Source organism: Molossus molossus, unplaced genomic scaffold, assembly GCF_014108415.1.
Source record: "Molossus molossus isolate mMolMol1 unplaced genomic scaffold, mMolMol1.p scaffold_m16_p_12, whole genome shotgun sequence".
In the NCBI taxonomy this organism is placed as follows: Eukaryota; Metazoa; Chordata; class Mammalia; order Chiroptera; family Molossidae; genus Molossus; species Molossus molossus.
This window is the reverse complement of record NW_023425347.1, coordinates 44,686,264-44,708,425: the sequence shown is the minus strand read 5'-3', so window position 1 is coordinate 44,708,425 and position 22,162 is coordinate 44,686,264. Positions and strand designations below refer to the sequence as shown.

Sequence of the window (22,162 nt, the reverse complement as noted above, 5' to 3'; positions counted from 1 at the left end):
GGGGAGGGAGGGTAGGATGAGATAAACCAAAGAACTTCTATGCATATATGCACAACCAATGGACACCAACAATAGTATGGGGAAGGCGGGAGGGGGCAGGAATGGGGAGAAGGGGGTTAATGGGGAAAAAAGGGAGAAATATCTGTAATACATTCAGCAATAAAAATGAGTTTTTAAAAAAAATAAAATAAAAATATGAACTTATGATGTGCTTTATCTTTGAACAAAAATGTAATTCCCAGTTGTGGCCACTAAACAGGTCTAGAAACAATGATCAACCAAGCAGCAAGTAACATTCCCAGAGTCAGGATATAGTCTACAAATACCATTTCCCAATAAAAGAAAGCAGGACTGACATTAACTCTGAAGCAGGAGATACACAAAATGAACCCAGAATTTCCTTGTCATACCAGACAGTAGGAAAGCTATCAAAGATTACTAGAGTCTTATCAAAAGCATTCAAAAAAGAACGTGAACAGGTTACAACTATCAATGTACTAAAACACATTTAATGCATTTAAGACTAACAGTTCTTAAGAATACAAAATTTTAAAAACTTAGTAATTTTTGGAGGATATTAGAAAATAAATTCATTATTTTCAAAACAAAATAAAGGGACGAATCAAGCAATGGCCTAAGCTGCTCTAAAACTATCAAGTGTTCATGTTGGTGGCTGGGATTAGCTTTATTTCAAAGCTAATTTTTTAAAAATTACTAAAGTAATAAATGCTCACTATAATAAGCAAAGAGTAAAGGTATCCATACATAGTTTTTAAAAGAACAATTAATAATGCTCTTCCAACCTTACCCTATTCCCCCTCCCCCTCAAATACCAGTATGAACAGTTTCTTGTGTCTTTCCACTTCCCCTTCTCTCCCCCAGGAGTTATGCTGATTTTTCTATATGTAGAATAATCAAATAATTGATGAGAAGGGTTTACTTTATATTCTATCAAATAAATGAAGAAGAAATAAAAGAATATCACTATTTTGTTTTATTTTTATTTATTTATTTATTTTAATCCTCACCCGAGGACATTTTTCCATTTCTTGTTCAGATAGAGTGGGAGGGAAGGAGGGAGGGAGAGAAACATCGACATGAAAGGGACACATTGAGTGACTGTCACCTGCACGACCCATCCAGGGCTGGCACAAACCGCAACCGAGGTACGCGCCCTTAGCGGGAACCGAACCCGGGTCTCTCTGGACCGCAGGCCGAAGCTCTAACCGCTGAGCAAAACCAGCCAGGGCGAATATCACTATTTTGTAACATCTAAGGAATTAATGGATCTAGGCAATAATCAATGGTTGCTATGTCAAAAAGGAGATGCCCAGACTGATGAAAATACACACGAAATAGTCCTGCAAACCCTAACAAACAAATCTGAGTCTGATCAATTATCTAGACCTATCAATTTATAGGAAATTCAGGGAATAGAGAAACAGGTTAAATGACACCAAAGAGATGCAAACAATAAAATCCACAGTGGTAAATTCTACAAGACAAATGACCCAGTTTTTCAATAACAACAATAGCAAAAAATTGTGAGAGGGGTAAAAGGAGAGAGGGAAGGAGAAAATCTATTGCAATTTATGATTGGGGAGATGTGAACTGACTGTATATTTGATCATACAAAGAATTACCTTTATAAACATAATGGTACTATGTAATGTCTAGGACTTTCTCCAAAATAATTTTTGACAAAGCTGGGGTAGGTAGGAAATATAGATGAAAATGTAAGTTGCATTAATTGATAATTGTTGAGGTTGGTTGATGGGTGCATGTGGGTTTATTCTATTCTATTTTATTTATTTAAAAATATTTAAAATATATTGTAATAAAAGAACCATAAATTTGACTTGTTAATTTAAAAAAAACAAAAAACCCAACAATCTCTGAAGAGCAGGAATAATGAGAAAATCCTGGTGCTCTCGTTCTGTACCCTGACCTGCATAATGCACAGATAAGTACACACATACAGTATAGATAGATAGCTTACTGAAGCCTCCTCGATAGCAGTGCTCATGTGGCTATGAAAACAAGACCGGTCATCGTCTTCATCCATATACACTGGTGGTTCGTGGGAAGTCATAAAAGTGGAAGGTTTAAAGAGATGCTTATTAAGTGGGTGCTGCCGTCTGCTTGTTGAAGACTAAATGAGAAAACAAATTTTTAATTGGTACAGTGGAAAATCATTAAAAGAATCAAGAAGATAAAAATATAAATGTTACTTCCTACAAGTCTATTAGAAAGAATTCACCTCTATCTTTCATCAAACTCTTATGTGGCTGCTTTTTCTATGTTATGTGGATTTTTAAAGCACTATTAGCCTTAAAAAAAGAAATCCCCCAAAACAGAAATGGGGGGGGGGGGCAGTATCCAAATAACAAGACCACAAGCTCATTCTCTTTATGTCAAGGATGATGGCAGTGGTGGAGGAGAGGAAGTATGATTTACTAAGGAAATAAAATTAGGCCATTATGTACTTAATTTTTTGCAATTAAAGCAAAAAAAAAAAAAAAAAAAACACAAAACTGACTACAATTTGATGCAGTGTTCTATGTAGGAAAGGGACAGTAGCCTTTTCACTATAAAGATAAGCAGAGAAAAGGGGAAATGGCTTGAGATCATAATCAGAGGATCAACGGTTCCCGGACTTAATAGCTATGTGAGTAGACAATTTACTCAACATATCTTAAGGCCTAGTTTTCTCATCTATAAAAGGTTGTACAACAGTACCTGGCCCAGAGCATTCAATCATGAGAATAACAGCTAGCTACTAACATTATTATCAATAAAGTGAAGGTGGAAATATTACTTACACTTCTAAAATAGTAGTGAGGATTAAATAAAATATCTTAAATTTATTTCTAGTCTTGGATTTAAGTCACCTATCTAAAAAATGGAAACTGATTGTGTTTATTAAAGAGTCAAACATTCTAAAAACTTTAACATCACAAAGTCCTTTCTGATATACATTCCATCTAAAATCTGTAAAGTAGCACTCATTCATATAAACTAACCTACTCCTAAGAAAATAATGAACAAACATCACTAAAGCAATAATGCAATCCTACCCTGTTTATGCCCAATATAACGAAACACTAAAGTAGAATTTTAATAAAACAACTCTATTCTAATAAATGTATACACTTTTACCTAGCAATTCTGACTCTGACGAGTTTAATCTAAGATCTAAGGTTTACTTTAATCTATTTTCTTCTTACCTTCTTGGAGTATATATATAAGTTTGGTGTTCTGCCTGGGACTGGAATGCCAGCTTTGGTTAGCTTTATGAAATACTTTTGCACCCGGCTAGCAACCTAAGGAAACATGACAAGCCTTTTAACATGATGCTAAGACATGCAATACCTGAATAGTTTGGGGATTTTTGCACCACTTTGAAATTTATTCATCTAAGTGTATACGCTTTCCATTAAAATTTAAGTCTCTTGAGAGCAGGTACTGGAGGTCCTGAAGGACTGTCAAATTGGGATTCACCACTAAACATTCCACATTAATCTATTCTGTCTTACACCACCATTTATTCCCTTGCTACTGGACTGCTCCCATCAGCATACAAGAGTGTGTAATACCTGAACAGTTTCTGAAAATTAAAATGTATATGTGTACCTAAATGAATGCTAACAATTTAAAACATCATAAATCTATAAATAATTTTAAACTGCCACCAAAGATACTTACATTCTAAAAATGTTTGATTCTAAAGCTAATATATATTTTCAACGTTGTGATACTTATGCTTGTAACACAAAAACACATCTATTACTATCGATGGAAACGTGAAGGCAAAAATTGCCAGATTTTTTTTTGGAGAGGCAAGCAGGGAATACTAAGGCTATGTCATACATCTATTACCACAGTCTAACCAAAAAGTACATGACTGGTACATCATGAAGCATTCAACAGACACTAAGTCCATTACATTTTATTTAGTAATGATCCACAGCAGGATTATATCAAGTTTTTTCTGAAATCAACACAAAAACATGCAATGCTAATTTTAAAACCCTACATACTACAGCACTCTGTAGCCAAAAATGATGCTGCAGATCCACTGATGTCAGCTGCATTATCCTTCATAAAAAACTATCAAAAACAGACCAGCAATATGGGGCCATCTCAATTACCTGCTTTGCTGTCCTATTGCCCAGTTCATCAGCTATCTTCTGCCAGCGTCGTGATTCTACTTCTTCAGGAGGGTATTTCAGGAGTAGCTGTTCAAGTTTTTTCTACGCCAAATCCAAGACCACATATAAGAAAGCTTAATACTGAGTTTCTAAATAAATACGTTCACAGTTCATTTTAAATTATACTATTCCCTCCCCAACTTTGGGGGTTAGGTACTAGAAATCCTCATGGCAGAAAATTTTCTCATAAACAACTTAAATATTTCACAGGGAAAATGAGATTAGAGAATAAACCTACAGATGACCTTATAAAATTTTCTATTCAATTCAGTAAAAAGATAACGCAGCCCTGGCCAGTTTGGCTCTGTGGTTAGAGGATCAGCCTGAGGACTGAAAGGTCTCAGGTTCAAATTCTGGTCAAGGGCACATACCTGGGTTGCAGGGTCAATCCCTGCCCCCAGATGGGGCCCTGCGGGAGGCAACTAATCGATATCTCTCTCTCACATCAATGTTTCTCTCTCTCTCTCCCCCTCCCTTCCACTTTCTCTAAAAAATTGATAGAAAAATATACTCAGGCGAGGATTAACAAACAAAAAAAGACAGCACAAAAAATTAGTATTTTACACATCTTGGTGATTTGCACTGACCACCTTTTCTTGCCAGACTGTGTTTAGGCTCACCCTTATACATCTGACAAAAACATAAAATCATTTGGATTTAGACAGGAAAAGAGACTTTCCCTCCTTCAAATATTTAATTTTAATAGTCTGACCTATTCCTAAATCCTCCCACAGTCCTAAAGATGCAGAATAATCTGGATGATTCTTATGCTTTTAATAAACTCATTGCAGCTGTGCAGTTAACCCTCCTATGAGACAGAAGTGTGTCTCAAACCTACCCAGACAATCCTAGCTGTGTGCCAAAATGGAACAGAACACTCTGAACTGGCTGTGTCAGCTCCCCTCCACAGCAAAATCGAGAACTCACTGAGCCCCAAGTTTTTCTCTCACCCAGAACTGTATTACAAAAACTTTATTTTGTCCATTTCACGTTTTCAATCCCCCCACAACACCCAGGTTCCTTCTTTAAAAATCACCCCCAAACCGGATTTCATATGTTCTCAAAATCCAAAATTCTCGAAGTGTGCAAAATGTATACAGAAATAAGTTTAAATTCACAGTGAGGAGTGATTATATACAATAATATACATTTTATTCATAACACTGGCATTAATCTTAATTCTTTTCAACCTACACAGTTTGGGAATATCTATTACCTGTTCTTCAACAGTCCACAACTGGTTAAAGGTTTCAGGTTTGGTATCATCACACAGACGTCCTCTTATCATCTGCATATAAAACAAAGGCTTTTGTCAAAGAGAAAGTAACAAAGACTATCCTCTGATATAGTCAAATAACAAATTGTGAAACATTTTTATTAATTCCATGATATGTTAGTACATTTACTTTGTAAAGTGTACATGTTTTATTGTTTACAAAATGTTTTCACAATCCTTTACTTCATTTAGATTTATGAAATAAAACCACTGCATTGGGCATATTACACATTTACTCATTTAATCCTCACAACAACTCTACAACACAGGTAATATTAATCATATTTTATGTAAGAGAAAACTGCAGATTGGAGACCTTAATCATAAATAACACCTGAAGTTCCACAGCTAATTAAGTGCGAGAGTTGGGAATGCAACCCAGCTTTCTCTTAACTTCATAGTTCATGTCCCTGCTATCTTCAGTGAAAGACTGCTTGAATTTTAAGAATACAAACCAGCAAAATATTAAAATATTCTGTCTACAATTCAAATTTTCCTACTCCAACATTTTAAACTGCTTACTTGAGGACGACTGTTTGAGCCTTCCGGACCATCACTCAAAGGCAACATAGAGTATGAAAGGGACTCTCCATCCTTCTTAGGATCTGAAGGACTTTTTGGTCTAGCAGGTAAACCTACTAAATAGAAGACCATGTATAGGATTATTAAAGCAAGACTTTGCCAGGTATTTCTCTATTCAAATTCTTTCTTTTTTTTAAAATTAATTTATTTTTGTTACAGATGTTTCTCCTTTTTCCCCCCATTGACACCCTCCTCCCAATCTATTCAAACTCTTATCACATCATTTCTTACCTTTATCAAAAACTAGCTTAACTCTCCTAGTATGTCTTTTACGATTTTTAAATTCTCTTTCAAAGTTCCCAAGGCTATTGGTATATTGGTCCCATACGATCTCGGGCAATTGAACAACTCTCTGTGGATATGGAAGCCCTATATCAGCCTGGAAAAAAATAAAATAACCTAAGTTTAATTCAAGAAATTATCAACTATAGATGGCTCCAAAGCCAAATACTTGTCAACTGCGCATTTCTAATCACTGCTGAAATCCAATAGCCAATGAAGTTAAGATAATGTCATCTAAACATTAAATGGTAAAGATAAAGCAAGGAAAGAAAGGATCAATGTAACAAAACATAAGCACTATTTTTGGAGCTCTAAAGCTGAACTACATAGCTACATAGATATATTGTACATTATCACCAACAGAAATTTTTTTTTATCCTCACCTGAGGACATTTTTCCATTTTTTGTTCAGATAGAGTGGGAGGGAGAGAGAGAGAGAGAGAGAAACATTGACGTGAAAGGGACACATTGAGTGGTTGCCACCTGCACGACCCAACCAGAGCCAGGGACAAACTGCAACCGAGGTATGCGCCCTTAGCGGGACCTGAACCCGGTCTCTCTGGACCACAGGCCGCCGCTCCAACCGCTGAGCCAAACTGGCCAGGGTCAGACTTTAAATATAAATAGCAAAGCAAAGAAAGGTTTTTATGTCTAAGAACAGCATATGAAATGTGTCTGACTGCAACAGAGTTTAAATGTACCCCATGTTCATGACTTATCCATGAAACAGTGAATTATTTCCACAATATATACTCTCACAACATGTAAAAAAAATTATGACATGTTGAGAATCAAAATTAACCTTTAATTTACTTGGAATTCAGTTATTTTATCAACCACCTTTCGAGAAGTCATTAGTTGTCATAGGTACTACAACCAGGTCACTATGATCAATATCTTTTAATAGGGATTTGGGTATTATGATTCCTCTGTGAATTTCATTGTATGAAAATTTCACCTTTAAAAACCTTAAAAAAGAATTCTAGGTAACACTATGCATTCTGAGTGTTTTGGTATAAAGTTAACATACGTCTGCAACTTTGAAATGTATCAAAAGTATTCTATCTCAAAATAAGATGGAATGATGGATTGAAAGATTGATAGATAAGTGAGAAAGCAAATACAATAAAATGATCATTGTAGAATTTAGGTGGTGGACATGTGTATTAACTCTTCAGTACCTTCAATATTTTTATACCTTTAACATTTGTCAGAGTAAAACATTGAGGGGAAAAATCACATCATAAATTATGAAACTGGAAAGTAAAATCCACTTTTTGACACAGAATCTTAATGTTTATATTATTTATAACATATTCCATTATCATAATCATTATCATAGTAGTACCTATAAGCCTAAGGTTCAACTTTTGCAAAATTAAAGCATCTTTTAAAGTAATGATGGTACTACCAAAGAAAGCTAACAAGCCATAAATGTTCCCTGCATTCTATATACTAATATACACCACAAAATTCCTCAATTTGAATGAGTTTATACATGTCCACTAAAACAAACAGATCATGTCAACTACTTAATAGGGTAAACCTGAAGAAAACAGGCAAATGAAGTATACATGTGTAAACATAGAAAAACAAGAGTCAAACATCTAAAGTAAATCCAGTAGAAAAATTTCTAAGGAATGTAAGTTTTTTACCTTTATTAAAGTACCTGGATTTTATATACACCTAAACATTTTTTTGTTAATAATTCTTAAGATGGTCTATATCACATCTCTTACTGAGATACAAAGAAAACAAATTCAGTTTTAAACTAAACCTGAAAATGGAGAACCAGCAAATAACCAGCTGCACACAACTCTAGTAAATGTGCCTAACTCTACGTTCTGCCCACCCGGAAATGTGAATAATAAAATTAAGGTTAATAAATGGGTTATTAATATTTAATTTTCTTACACCATCTGTTTTACTTGGAACCTTTTTAAGTAATCATGGTAAGTACTCTATCTTCTTGCTACAGCAAACTGTTTAATAAAAGCAATGTAGAATCAATAAACACCTAAGTGGGCCTATAACAGGGAGGATGCAATAGGTTCCAGAAACTTTAAGTTTTAACAAATCAATATATAGATTCTACATCCATTAAGATACTCAGCGTTCTTAAAGCATGGAGAGAAAGAAATGTTTGCCAACTAAACAGTAGAGCTAGAAAAATCCAAATAATAAATTAATACCTGGTAGATTGCTTTTGTGTTTCATTAAAAACAGGTAACTAATAACTACACTAAAGTTGTTAGACTACACAAGCTAGGTTTTTGTTTTTTAAGGTGAAGAAGAGGATTCTCTTTTATAGTGTTACAGTTTCAATCTTTTCACACAACGCTGGCTAACAGTATGCAAATATATTGAACAATCAGTGGGTACCTAATTCAAGACACCTGCTATGGCATTATCTCCATATTTATACACTAAAAAGGTTATTATAAAAACTTGAATCACTTTCATATGGTTAAATGTTAAATATGAAATTTCTGTTTTAAGGAAAACAAAAAATTACAAGAAATTTTTACACTAAAATAAAGGACACTTCAAAATTAAGTAAAATTTATACCTCCACCTCATGGACTTGGCAACCATAACATTAAAGACATTTAAAACAGAGGTTTTTTTGTTGTTGTTGTTTTTTATGTTTTATTTATTTTTTAGAGAGAGAGAGAGGAAGGGAAAGATAGAAACATCATGTGAGAGAGAAATGTCGATCGGCTGCCTCCTGCACGCCCCTCTCTGGGAACCGAGTCCCCAACTGCATGTGCCCTGACTGGGATCAAACCAGGACCTCTCAAGTCCACGGGATGGCGCTCAATCCACTGAGCCACACCAGCCGAGCTAGAGTTTCTGTTTTAATTCACCACTGTTTTCTATCTATGTAAAGAATTACAAAAGTAACTTGAAACTAAAGGAGTTGGTAAGTCCTGAGGTTCTTTGTTTTGTTTTTTAGCTTCACTCAAATAAAGAAAACAGAAGAAGGAAACAAACTAAGATGGGGAAGGTAACAGGAAAAGACCATAACACTAGTTAGGGAATAGGACATCAAATTCCTCTATGAACATCCAAATAAAGTTCCTAGCAATTTTCACTAGGATATATTTTATGTGTATTTGGTGGGGCTTTTGTAATGGAAGACAAGTATCCTGCCTTCAGTAGTATGGTTACTTACAGAAGGGGGAAAATATTAAACATTTTAAAATATATATACCGTATTTAAAAAAAAACAAGTTGTTACCCAATACACCTCAGAAAATCTTATAAAGTGCTTCATATATACCTTCTTCTGGAGTTTCTCCACAAATCCAATGGGATTTTTTAGTGCTTCTCTCTGATGTCTGCTTAAACTTTCAAGGTCCTGGACTGCTTGAGAACGCTGAGCCTCAAGTACAGCAATCGTCTGTAATAGTCTCTGATAACTATAGAGACAAAGAAAAATACATCACTAAAATTTTCTAGTAACAATAATAAATAAAAACTGAGTTCAAGCCATTATCTACTATTAAGTCACACAGTCTTTTTAAAGTTACCTGAAAGAGTTTAGTAAAACATATTACTGGGAATAAATGAGGTCTTCCTGAGTTACGAAGTACCTAGTTAGAAAATATCAGTTAGAGAAAGCAAAGCCTTATTCCCCCATCAAATTTTTTTTTAACTTATATATTGATTTTTAGAGAGGAAGGTGTGTGTGTGTGGAAGAGAGTAAGAGAGAGAGAGAGAGAGAGAGAGAGAGAGAGAGAGAGAGAGAAACCTCGATCTGTTGTTCCACTTATTTATGCATTCATTGGTCAACTCTTATGTGTTGCCTGACCATGGATCAAACCTGCAACTTTAGTGAATGGGGATGACACTAACCGAGCTACTCGGCCAAGGCCTCCCCCATTTTTTAATTCTTGAAGCTGAACGAGTACAAAAAATAAGAAAGTATCTTAACTTTCTAACAATCGACATCATCAAGAAACTGCTAAATAAAAGAAAAATTAAAACCGTAAGATTTTAGCACTAGGAGAGATCACCAAATTCAGCCCCTCTATTGTACTCTATTGGAATGAGGAATCTGAGGTACACTTTCTTGTCCAGAATTATAGGAAACTGTCACATAACTCAACGTCATCTTATGTGTCATGCTTCTCATTTGCTCTATTATACCATTCCAGAGGAAGTTTACTTTCCTGTCGATTCTTAAGTATTAAATATTTTAAAAGAAGATAGGCCATAAAGATATTTTTTACTTCCCTTCCTACCAAAGTCCAGTTAGGGCAGCTAACATATAATTTTACCCACACAAATCTACTTACTACCTGCCATTATCCTGAAATTTCACTATGGTACATGTATATTAATTCCTCCCCTCCCCCCCATTTCCCTCTAGTTCAAACTGTTTAGCCTCTCTGACTAAGGTCTAATTTCACATGTAGATACAAATGTGTAAACCTGTTGACCTCAAAGCCCTAAATGCTCAAATACATTTTGCAGAATCAGGAACAAGTCATTCCAAGATCACTTCAAAATAAGTGGTTAAGTCCTTAAAGTATTAATGAAGCACACTTTTTCTTTATGGCCTCAAATAAATTGCATTATTTTGTCCACTGGACTGTAAACTCCACAATGGCAAACACATCTGAAAAGCCCACTGTGTTGTTTATCCAGTGTGCAGCACACTTCCCAGCATTAATATGTGCAATAAATATTTTTTGAATGAACAAATGAATGGACAGATATTCTGTGCAGTCAAAAATACACTGAATCTTTTAAGTTCAAAGTCAGCAAACTCTCAGAAATTGCAAGGATAAAAAAAAATGCAATTTTGAGATTTACAAACGTTGCATACTGCAACGTGACATCACAACACTTTCTCAGCTCCCTAAGACATAGCTAATTCTTGTTCTCAAGTCCCCTGTTAACTAATCCTTGGTGAAATGCTTAATAATTAAGGTTAAAAAATGCTAGCACTGAAGGGTGAGATTCCTCTCAAGCTAGAAATATTCTATTTAAAAGTTAGAACTGAGTTGGAAAGCAAGGGTTGTACTCAGTCACTCCGGGAGAGTTACAAAAGTTAAGTCTAAACTCACTTTCACTATGTCTCTGTTTGCTTAGAGGTGTGTATGGAGTATACAAATCTGCCTGTGCTGGCTGTTTTGTTTCTTCCAAGCAGGTTCACCTAGGCTCAGTCTTAGGGTGATGGCAGTGAGCTGAGTGTCAGAACCTATCCCCTCTATAATGTTCTTAACTGCCATATTTCATCTCTAGAACTCCTACTATGCTAGTTGAATAAGCAAGGATTTGTCATAGCATCTCTATAATATGACTGACCTGTTTTATTTTATTTTTATTTATTTTTTATTTTTTGGTACATGCCCCTAGCGGAAACCGAACCCGGGACTCTCTGGTCCACAGGCAGACACTCCAACCTCTGAGCCAAACTGGCCAGGGCTGACTGACCCGTTTTAAACAGGAGTTGCACAATTCTGTAGCATCAATATAAAAATAATTGTGAGTGTATTAAATTTCAGCAACTGCTGAAAACACAGTAACCATCAATAAGGAATAAGAGTAGTTACAGGAAAAACAAGCAGAGGCTGGAATAAAGTGCTACAGTCAGTTATCGACACTGGGTAGAAAGGCCTCTATCTGAAGCCAATAAATTTTAATAATTTTTACTGTATATAAATTATTATACAATAATTCTGACTTTAAAGAAATAATTCCAACAAAGATGACAAAGAAGGTATAACTTTTCAACTCCTATTTCTCTTCTCTTTAATTAAGATAAAATGATTATCAGATTGAAAAGCCTAAGATAAGCACTGGTAAGACTTAAAGTCCAGAATAAGTGAGAAGACCAAGAAAACAGTGAATTCAAGTCTTCTAGGAATTATTTCCTAGAGTACTCAGAGACTTACCAGTAAGATTACCATATACATCCCTATACAGAAATGGAAGGAATCATTAAAAACTGTGGTGACATCTAAAAACACAGTGTGATACATACAAATCTATTTTCAATCTTATCCACTTAACCTCCTAAGCAAACTACTGGAAGCTGATCTAGGCATCAATCAAGACATGATTCATTCACTGAATCAGTAATTATTTACCAAGAGAAGACACTATTCTAAAAGCTTCAGTAATTATGAAGGTAAATGAGGCATGGAGCTTAGGTATAACAGGGGAGCTACAATTACATCAGAGAGGGAGAAAAGGAATTAGATAAAAGGAAATGGGATAGAATTGGGCCATGCTGTTGGGAGTTGGAGGGTGGGTATGGAGAGTCCATCATACTAGTCTGTCTACTTTTTATATATTTGAAATTCTCCACAATGAATTAAAAAGAAAAGTCCAACTTCAGTCCATATTAATGGGGGACGTGACCACTGCACTCTTCCTGGGTTGGTCAGATCACACCTGCTACTATATTCAGCTCTGCTTTAAGATAAGACAGTTCAGAAACTATGTAATAAGAAAAAACAATAGTGTCTAACACATTACATTTACTGTGTACTATACAGGGTGTGGCAGAAGTAGGTTTATAGTTGTTTATATGGAAAATAATAATTAGTAAATAATAATACACGAATAAATTGTACTCACAATTGTATACCTACCTTTGCCCCACCCTGTATTCCAGACATTGTTTTAAGTGTAGTAACTCAATCCTCACAGATATATAAGATAAGGTACTATTATGCTTACTTTACAGATAAGGAAACCAAGGCACAGATGAAATAACTTGCCAAAAATTAGACAGGCCATTTATAGTATAGATGTGATGTGAGAAATGGTTAAAATAACTGAGACTATTTAATCAAGAAATGAAAACCTCCAACAGGAAATTATTCCAATCTTTACTTAACATGCAGCTATGTGAAAAAGAAAATAGACTTGTTTTATAGGGTACAAAGGGTCAAACCACAATAAAATTGTGGTAACTACACAATATGTACAAAAAGGCTTATCTCAGTGAAAATCAGTAAAAGATAGCCCTAAAGGCAACCCAAGCACTAAAAATCCCCAATCTCTTTAATTCCAGTATAAGATGCTACTTTCACTTTGGATATTCATAATACCAAGTAGGAGAATGAACTAACTTTTTGAATGTATACATTTTTACATGAATGCATATATAGTTATAGTAAGCTTACCTGTGGCAAAGAATTGTTCATTGTATTTTAAGTCTTGAACATAAAATATCGTTAGCTTTTATATTATGGAACTGTATTTGTCTAAAATATAAATACTCAAGTCTATGTCTATTTTCACTACCTTTCATTATCCAAGTCTTCTTTATTCACTTCCGTGAATATAAAAACATATGAAAGATTATAAAGGTAAAAATCCTGATGTCTGGAAGATAATACCAAGGAATTAGCAATCTAGAAGTTTAATTTTATTGTCCAATTTTTAAGCAATATTATTACACACACTGGGGGGGGGGGGGATTTTCAACTGAACCAGAATCTTTTTCAAGGAATCAGTTTTCCATTTCTATTATAAAAACAAGTCTTAAGGTTACACGGCATTTGTAATCTTAAAACATTTTTTTATTCCATTTTTTGTTCAGATAGAGTGGGAGGGAGAGAGAGAAAGAGAGAGAGAAACATCGACATGAAAGGACCATATCGAGTGGCTGCCATCCGCATGACCCAACCAGGGCTGGGGACAAACTGCAACCGAGGTACATGCCCTTAGCGGAAACCGAACCTGGGTCTCTCTGGACCACAGGCCGATGCTCTAACGGCTGAGCCAAACCAGCCAGGGCAAAAGATTTTTTAAAAATTCAGGCTGAGGGACAGCCTGCCAAAAAATTGGCCTGATTCTTCATACAGTCATTAAATAGTATCATTAAAGACAAAACAAAACCAAAAAAAAACCCAAAGCTATTCTAGATCAGGAATCTACAACCTATGGCTCGCCCATTTTTATAAATAAAATTTTACTGGAATACAGTCACACTCATTTGTTTACATATTGTCTATGGTTGCTTTCCAGCTACAATGAGTAAAGTGGCTGTAAAGTGGACTTGGTCCCCAAAGCCTAAAGTATTACTCTCTGGCCCTTTAAGAAAAAATGTGCTAGGCCTGCTCTAGATTAAAGGATACTGAGAGGTAACAACCAAATGTAATGCATAATTAGATCTCAAAGAAGGGGGAGGAAACATTTTGGGGGACAGACGGGAAAATTTAGATTGTGGATTATATCATTTTATTGTATTAATGTACGTCTGCTGGGTTGTAATAAGGTATTCAAGGTTATGCAGGAGAATGTCTTTGTTTTTAGCAGATAGATACATATACACACACTGAAGTATAAGGGTGATGAATCTACAACATACTTTCAAATGACTCAATAAAAAGTTTCAAAATAGCCCTGGCCGGTTTGGCTCAGCGGTTACAGCGTTGGCCCAGGGACTGGAGAGTCCCAGGTTCGGTTCCCGCTAAGGGTATGTACCTCTGTTGTAGTTTGTCCCCAGCCCCTGTTGGGGTTGTGTGGGTGGCAACCACTCGATGTGTCTCTCTCACATCAATGTTTCTCTCTCTCTCTCTCCTTCCCTCTCTCCCTCTCGCTCTATCTGAAGATAAATGTAAAAGTGTCTTAGAAAAAGGGCATACAGATGCTTATCATCATATATATATATATTTTTATCCTCACCAGAGGATATTTTTCCATTTTTTGTACAGACAGAGTGGGAGGGAGGGAGAGAGAGGAAGGAGAGAGAGAGAGAAACATCGACGTGAAGGGACACATCGAGTGGCTGCCACCCGCACGACCAACCAGGGCCGGGGACAAACTGCAACCGAAGTACGTGCCCTTAGTGGGAACCGAACCCGGGTCTCTCCGGACCGCAGGCCGACGCTCTAACCGCTGAGCCAAACTGGCCAGGGCTATCATCATATTCTTTTAGCTTTTCTAAGTTTTATAATTCTCCTAAATAAAAACTGAGTAATGAAGAAAAGAACAGCTTGATTATCCTATGAATACTGACCTTGAGCCCTGGCCGGTTTGGCTCAGTGGTTAGAGCATTGGCCTGCGGTCCGGAGAGACCCGGGATCAGTTCCCGCTAAGGGCACGTACCTTGGTTGCAGTTTGTCCCCGACCCTGGTTGGTCATGTGGGTGGCAGCCACTCGATGTGTCCCTTTGACGTCGATGTTTCTCTCTCTCTCTCTCTCTCTCTCTCTCTCTCTCTCTCTCTGTTCCTCTCTCTCCCTCCCACTCTACCTGAACAAAAAATGGAAAAATGTCCTCGGGTAAGGATAAAAAAAAATATACATTGACCTTGATTAAACACACTGGAAAAAACTAGAGGACATAAAGTGACATGAGAATAATTGCATTAGTCTAACTCCACTGTAAGTAAAGGGAAGTGGATATAGAAAAACTTACAATCAGATGAGTTAACCAATGTTTTCACCTATGTGCATATGTGCAAATGCACACATGTATGCACTGCTGAGGACAAGGAAATAAAAGAAGAGCAAGACATACATTAGATTTCATGACAAAACTACATAATGAAATGGTTCTCATGAATAACAATCAGGCCACTGATTTGTTGTAACAAATTCCATGCTAGCAATTTACCAGTGTAAAATAATTTAGGGGGAAAATGCCTCAATCTAACTACACCATCATTTTAATCAAGTGTGATATTTCTCCATTCTGGAAAAGAGTTAATTAGGCATACACATGACTGAACAGAAATTGTTTTTATGTGAGTGGCACAAACATTTTTTAAAAATTACCTATTTGGTGAAATAGGAACTGTATAAATGATACTTTCTTCATGAAAAGAGTTTTAAACACTGAAACTAAAGGATCTATAAATTCAACAGTTCACTGTAAATTCAATAACTCACAAATGATCTCTCACTCACTCTCTGTGAAAATAAAGAAGTCATCAAAGGGTGATCAAAAAGCCTTTTATGATATTCTCTGTTAAGAGAAAAACTAGTACAGGGATACCTCGGTTCTCGAACGCCTTGACTTTCGACCAAATCGGTATTCGACCAGGAGATTCGAGAAACTTTTGTCTCGGAATCCGAACAAATATTTGGAACTCGAACTTCCGAGATGAGCCGAGTTGAGCCGAATGGCGTTCATTCGGCCCAGCGCGCCTTGCTTGCGTCATCAGTGTGAGTGCAGAGAGAGAGTCACGCTTTGTGGAGTCACGCTTTACACTGAATTTAACCCTTAGACATACTGTACACTTTTATTTCTTGTTGAGACTTCTGTTTTTCTACATATTATATACAAATTAGGCCAGTAAATAGGCATTTTCTGGGGCTTGGAACGAATTAATCCAGTTTCCATTATTTCCTATTGGGTTTCATTGCTTCGGTTCTCGAACAATTTGGTTCTCGACCGTCCTCCTGGAACGAATTATGTTCGAGAACCGAGGTATCACTGTATCTGTTTCTGATAAGATGTCTTTCCAAGTATAAAGCTCAACTCTGTATTAAAAATAACTATGTTGCCCAGCCAGTGTGGCTCGGTTGGTTGACCATCGCCTCATGCACCAAGAGGTTGCCAGTTTGACTCCTGGTCAGGGCACATGCCTGGGTTAGAAGCTCAATCCCCAGTAGGGGGTGTGTAGGAGGACCTAATCGATGATGTTTCTCTCATGGATGTTTCTCTCTCTCTCTCTCTCTCCTTCTCTCTTCCTCTTTCTCTAAAATCAATAAAAATAAATACTTTTTAAAAATAACTAAAACTGTTGAATTAAAAACAAGAAAAATAACCCATGTACTTGTTCATTTTAAAAGCCCTAAAGGCAGCCCGGCCGGTGTGGCTCAGTGGTTGGGCTTCCACCCATGCACCAAGAGGTCGCCAGTTCGATTCCCAGTCAGGGGACATGCCCAGGTATGGGCCCAATCCCCACTGGGGGGCATGCAGGAGGCAGCCAATTGATGTTCTCTCTCATTGATGTTTCTATCTTTCTCCCTCTCCCTCTAAAATCAATAAAGAAAAAATATAAATAAATAAATAAATAAAAGCATTGAAGGCATAAACTGGGATAGTCAAATGGAGCACAAAACTGCTTTGGACTTGAGGGCAGATACTGAACCAGGCACGCCTGAGCTCAATTGTCTGTGTTTCACTTGGCCAGGGTACAAAAGACAAAGCCATCAAGGAAGGTAGTCTAATAGGAGACCCATTTCCAGCAAGCTGCACTCCTACCTCTCACTTCTATCCCATAGAAGAGCTGCTTTGGAACTGAGAGAAAAAGCTGATAAAAATTTCAACCATAAATAGCTGTTACCATAAGACAGTCCTTGTATGTATTTGCTGCCCCAAATCGTATTACCTGGGTGGCCTTAAAGAACTAAAGCCATGACTATAATTTAAAGCAGAGCGTCTGGAGTGGTTGAAACACCCCTATCCCCTGCCAAGCTATTCGCAGAAGCAAATGCAATTTTCTCTGGAGGAATACATCTCCATTGTAGGCCTCAAAGAAAACCAATAAATAATTTTCCAAAGAAAGTGAACAGTTCACATTCTAAAATTACCAAGCACACAAGAAAGTAAGACACAAAGAATAAAAGACAAGCTTAAAAATAGCTACAGGGAATAGGAAGCTACAAAAACTGTATGTAGGAAACTACAAAAACTGAGTATGTAGCTTTGAAAAGGAAGCAAATTCAGATTTTAAAAATACAATTAAGATGAAAAGCTCAATGAGAACAAATTTCTACTTCCTAAAAATGCAGATGAGGCAAATTCAAAACAAATTCTTCATTGAAGACAAACTGGAAAAAAAAAAAAAACACCAAAATTAAAGCTCTTAAAAGCATCAAAGAGCTAAGAGAATCATAAGATATTACCTAAGGTCAAGATCCAGGAGAAGATGAAAACCAGAAATTTAAAACACTTTTTGGGGCACTTTTGCCCTGCAGCAGTTTACTGATCCAGAAGATGTGGCCGAGGCTGAGCAGTGCTTTTGATAGCTTGCAACGGAAGAAGATCAAAGCTGGAGTCTAGGGCTAACCAAGGGTAGAGGCTCTGGGAAACCCGCCTACGCTTTGGCCTGGGATCCTGAAGGGCTACACCCTAGGAATAAGGTGAACAGGAAGTAAAAAGGCTTCTCAGAGAAGACTAGAATATCTGTTTGTAATTAACTAATAAGGCTGAAGATGCACATATGCACACAAGACATCCCATATGTAGCTAGGTAATCTCAAGAAACTCCTCAATATACATAGCAACATATATTTAAACAGCCTTACTCATAATCCAAACCCAGAAACAACCTAGATATCCATCTAAGCAGAATGGATACTGTGGTACAGGTACAATGAAATACTGTGCAGCAATGAAAATGAACAAAGTACATTGATTTATGTCAACACAGGTGCATATGAAAAGCATAATGTGTCATAAAAGAGTACAAGCAGTATTGTTCAAACTGAACTAAACTTTCTTGTTTAGGGACACACAAATAGGTGGTTTAATCTTATAAAATAGGAAAGAATAATTTTGAAAAAGACAGTGGTTATCTTTGAGAAGAGGAAGAGGGTGTAACTGAGAAACTATTCCCTGGGGACTTCTAGAATGTTGTCAATACTGTATTCTATAACCTGTATTGTGGTTGAACAATTATAAGCTGCTTGAGTTCATAATTACTCTATGTCCATATGAAAATATTTCATTACTGTCGCATGCATGAGATATTGCAGTTTTGTTTTGTTTGTTTTTTAACGAAAAATTTTCAAGGAAGTAAATGTTACAGAGGTCACTTCTACACTTCTAGAACTTTTAGATTCACATAGGAGTCCTGGCTCAAGTTCCAGCTCTATCAGCAACTAACTATGGTACCTTATTCAAGTAATTAAATTTGGGTCTTAGCTTCTTCAGTTATGAAATGGGAATGGACCAGATAAGTGACTTCCAAAAGCTTTTTTCAAAGTGAAACATTTTAGAATTGTAATTGCTTGACTTTGGTCACTCCTTATTATACATTCTTACTGAGTTAAAAATGAACTCACTTTGTATTGTAGACATAAATACAGCATTAAATCACTGTTTTCTTCATATAGAATTATATCTAAGACCGGACTTTATCAGCTCTGCCCAAGTGAGAAGTATGCCAAGTAACTGCTCTGAGAGGAAGGTATTTAAAAAGATATAAGGGATTAAGTTTCTCCTACTTCACAATGGCTACTCATGATACATTAATGGCTTTTCTCTCACAGCAGTTACTTCCAAAAAGAAATTATCTGAAATATAATGGCTGTGGTTTATAAGGAGACTGGCTATTCCCCAGTTCAATGAATAGTATACTTCCTGGAAGTATACTTAAAATGCAAATCTTAAAAAAAAAATGCAAATATTGTCTCATTTATTACATTGTGCAATCCTTGAAAGTCATTTTTCTACTTCTTTAATACTGTCCCATAGCATATTAAGGTTCAAGAGACATAAAGATAAAAACAAACAAAAGCCACAAAAGAATGCCCGACTGGTGTGGCTCAGTGGTTGGGCATCAACCCATGCACCAAGAGGTTGCCAGTTTGATTCCTGGTCAGGGCACATGCCCAGGTTGTGGGCCAAATCCCCAGTGGGGGGCATGCAGGAGGTGGCCAATCAATGTTCTCTCTCATCGATGTTTCTCTCTCTCTCCCTCTCCCTTCCTCTCTCTCTAAAATCGGTTAAGAAAAAAAAATTTAATAAACACAAAAGATATGAGCTGAATATTTATTTGAATGAATGACTTTTCAGTGGTTAAACAACTGTATACAAAACTGTTTTAATGGTATGTGTGTTCCTGAAGTATGCTAAAGGTACATAAAACCTTGATTTTTTTTTTTTAAGCTTAAGACTTGGACACACAAGAGGGAAAGGCATACTTACCAAATTCATGGATGACATGAAACTGAGGATAGCAAATACTGTAGATGAAAAAAATCAGGATTAAAAATAACAAGCCAGCTAGATAAAATTTACCACATAAACAAGGATATCTGGACTTGTAAAACAAAACAACCAGAGAAGTACAGGATGGCATGAACTTGCCTTAACAAGCACAAAAACTATGTGCCTCCCCATGGATCCTAAGTTCAATTATGAGGATAAAATGTAAAATGGCTGCTCAAAAAGTTTATATTAGCTTGAACCTGTATGGACACATTCAAACACTTACCAAGCATACTCGCTATATACAGCACTTCTTCAGCTGTTCTGAAGGGTATAAGAATAATCAATACGGCCCTGGCCGGTTTGGCTCAGTGGTTAGAGCATCAGCCTGCGGTCCCGAGAGACCCGGGTTCGGTTCCCGCTAAGGGCATGTACCTTGGTTGCAGTTTGTCCCCGGCCCTGGTCGGTCGTGCGGGTGGCAGCCACTCGATGTGTCCCTTTCACATTGATGTTTCTCTCTCCCTCCCACTCTACCTGAACAACAACAAAAAAATGTCCTCGGGTGCCCTGGCCGGTTTGGCTCAGCGGTTAGAGCGTTGGCCTGCGGTCCAGAGAGACCCGGGTTCGGTTCCCGCTAAGGGCACGTACTCGGTTGCAGTTTGTCCCCGGCCCTGGTCGGTCGTGCGGGTGGCAGCCACTCGATGTGTCCCTTTCACATCGATGTTTCTCTCTCTCTCTGTTCTTCTCCCTCCCTCCCACTCTACCTGAACAAAAAATGGAAAAATGTCCTCAGGTGAGGATAAAAAAAAAAAAAAATGTCCTCGGGTGAGGTTAAAAAAGCAAAAAAGAATAATCAATACGCAGCCCTACCCTCAAGATCACTATAATTTAGGTAAGAGAGTGTGCATGTATACACTGGTAGTTGCATATTTATAAGAATGATAATGTTTAAGATACTATAAGAGAAAAAGACATATGTAAAATTTAACCATAATGAGTTCATAGCATGCTATGAACAAAATGATCATTCCAGGGAGACCCAAACAATATTTCACATAAGAAGTAAAAACCAGCCCTGGCCGGTTTGGCTCAGCATTTGGAGCATCAGCCTGCGGGCCAGAGAGTCCCTGGTTTGGTTCCCGCTAGGGGCACACACCAAACAAACAAACAAACAAACAAACAAAAAAGTAAAAAACCAAGTTAAATCCTGAAAAATATGTGGTATTTCAAAAGGAAAGGCAAAGGAAGTTAATATTTGCCAGACAGAACAAACAGTGCAGGAAAAAGCACAGAGGTAGCTTAAGTGTGATGCAAGTTGAAAAAGTTGTCATAGTATGAAGACAACAGAGCATGAAGACAAGTCTTTAAATGATACTAAAAAGGACTGTAAATCTGATGAGACCAAGAAATGCAGGTTCTAATCCCATTCTGACAAGCTGTGGTCAAGACCAAATCAATTAGCCTATCAGGCCTTCAGTTTCCTCTTCTACAAAATAAGAGTCTCTAAAATCACCTTTTTTTTTAAGATTCACCATGAAAAATTAATTTGGTGTAAAAAATGTATAATACTGGCATCTACCCTTAAATCAGTTTATGTATGAAACCATTCTCTCTTGCAGAATACATACTGGCAAAGAAATGTAATGTAAAAATCACTTTCCACTTCTAGAATCCCCAGGAAGTACATACAGCTTTTACACAATAAAAAAAAAAAAAAAAAAAAATCCACAGGTTATTCTGAAACATGCCCTGCATAAAGAAGAGCCACTCTAATGCAATAAGGAGCTATTGCAAGTAGTAAATAATGAAGACATAAGAAAACATTTGCATTTGGAGGGCTAATATAGCTGCAATGAGTTAAGATAAACTTAAGAGATAAAAATGGCAATGAAAACCACATAGAAAGCTATGTAACTGATGTTTAAGATTACATTCTAACATCATTTTAAAACTTAAGTG

General features: G+C 36.6%; 1 protein-coding gene across 8 annotated transcripts in view; it reads right to left on the bottom strand.

The window, feature by feature from the left end:
* Positions 1-22,162, bottom strand: part of ZZZ3 (zinc finger ZZ-type containing 3) — a 106,359-nt gene that overhangs the window by 14,749 nt on the left and 69,448 nt on the right. For 5 of the 8 annotated variants that reach the window (XM_036255173.1, XM_036255171.1, XM_036255169.1 and 2 more), the window contains 7 exons: positions 9,635-9,773; positions 6,301-6,448; positions 6,010-6,125; positions 5,428-5,499; positions 4,152-4,253; positions 3,228-3,323; positions 2,000-2,152 (listed from right to left, as the gene is read on the bottom strand). In XM_036255173.1, the coding sequence (XP_036111066.1) occupies positions 2,000-2,152; positions 3,228-3,323; positions 4,152-4,253; positions 5,428-5,499; positions 6,010-6,125; positions 6,301-6,448; positions 9,635-9,773 (826 nt within the window). The remainder of the gene's footprint in view (positions 1-1,999; positions 2,153-3,227; positions 3,324-4,151; positions 4,254-5,427; positions 5,500-6,009; positions 6,126-6,300; positions 6,449-9,634; positions 9,774-22,162) is intronic. The other 3 variants (XM_036255176.1, XM_036255177.1, XM_036255175.1) reach the window with 1 other exon arrangement.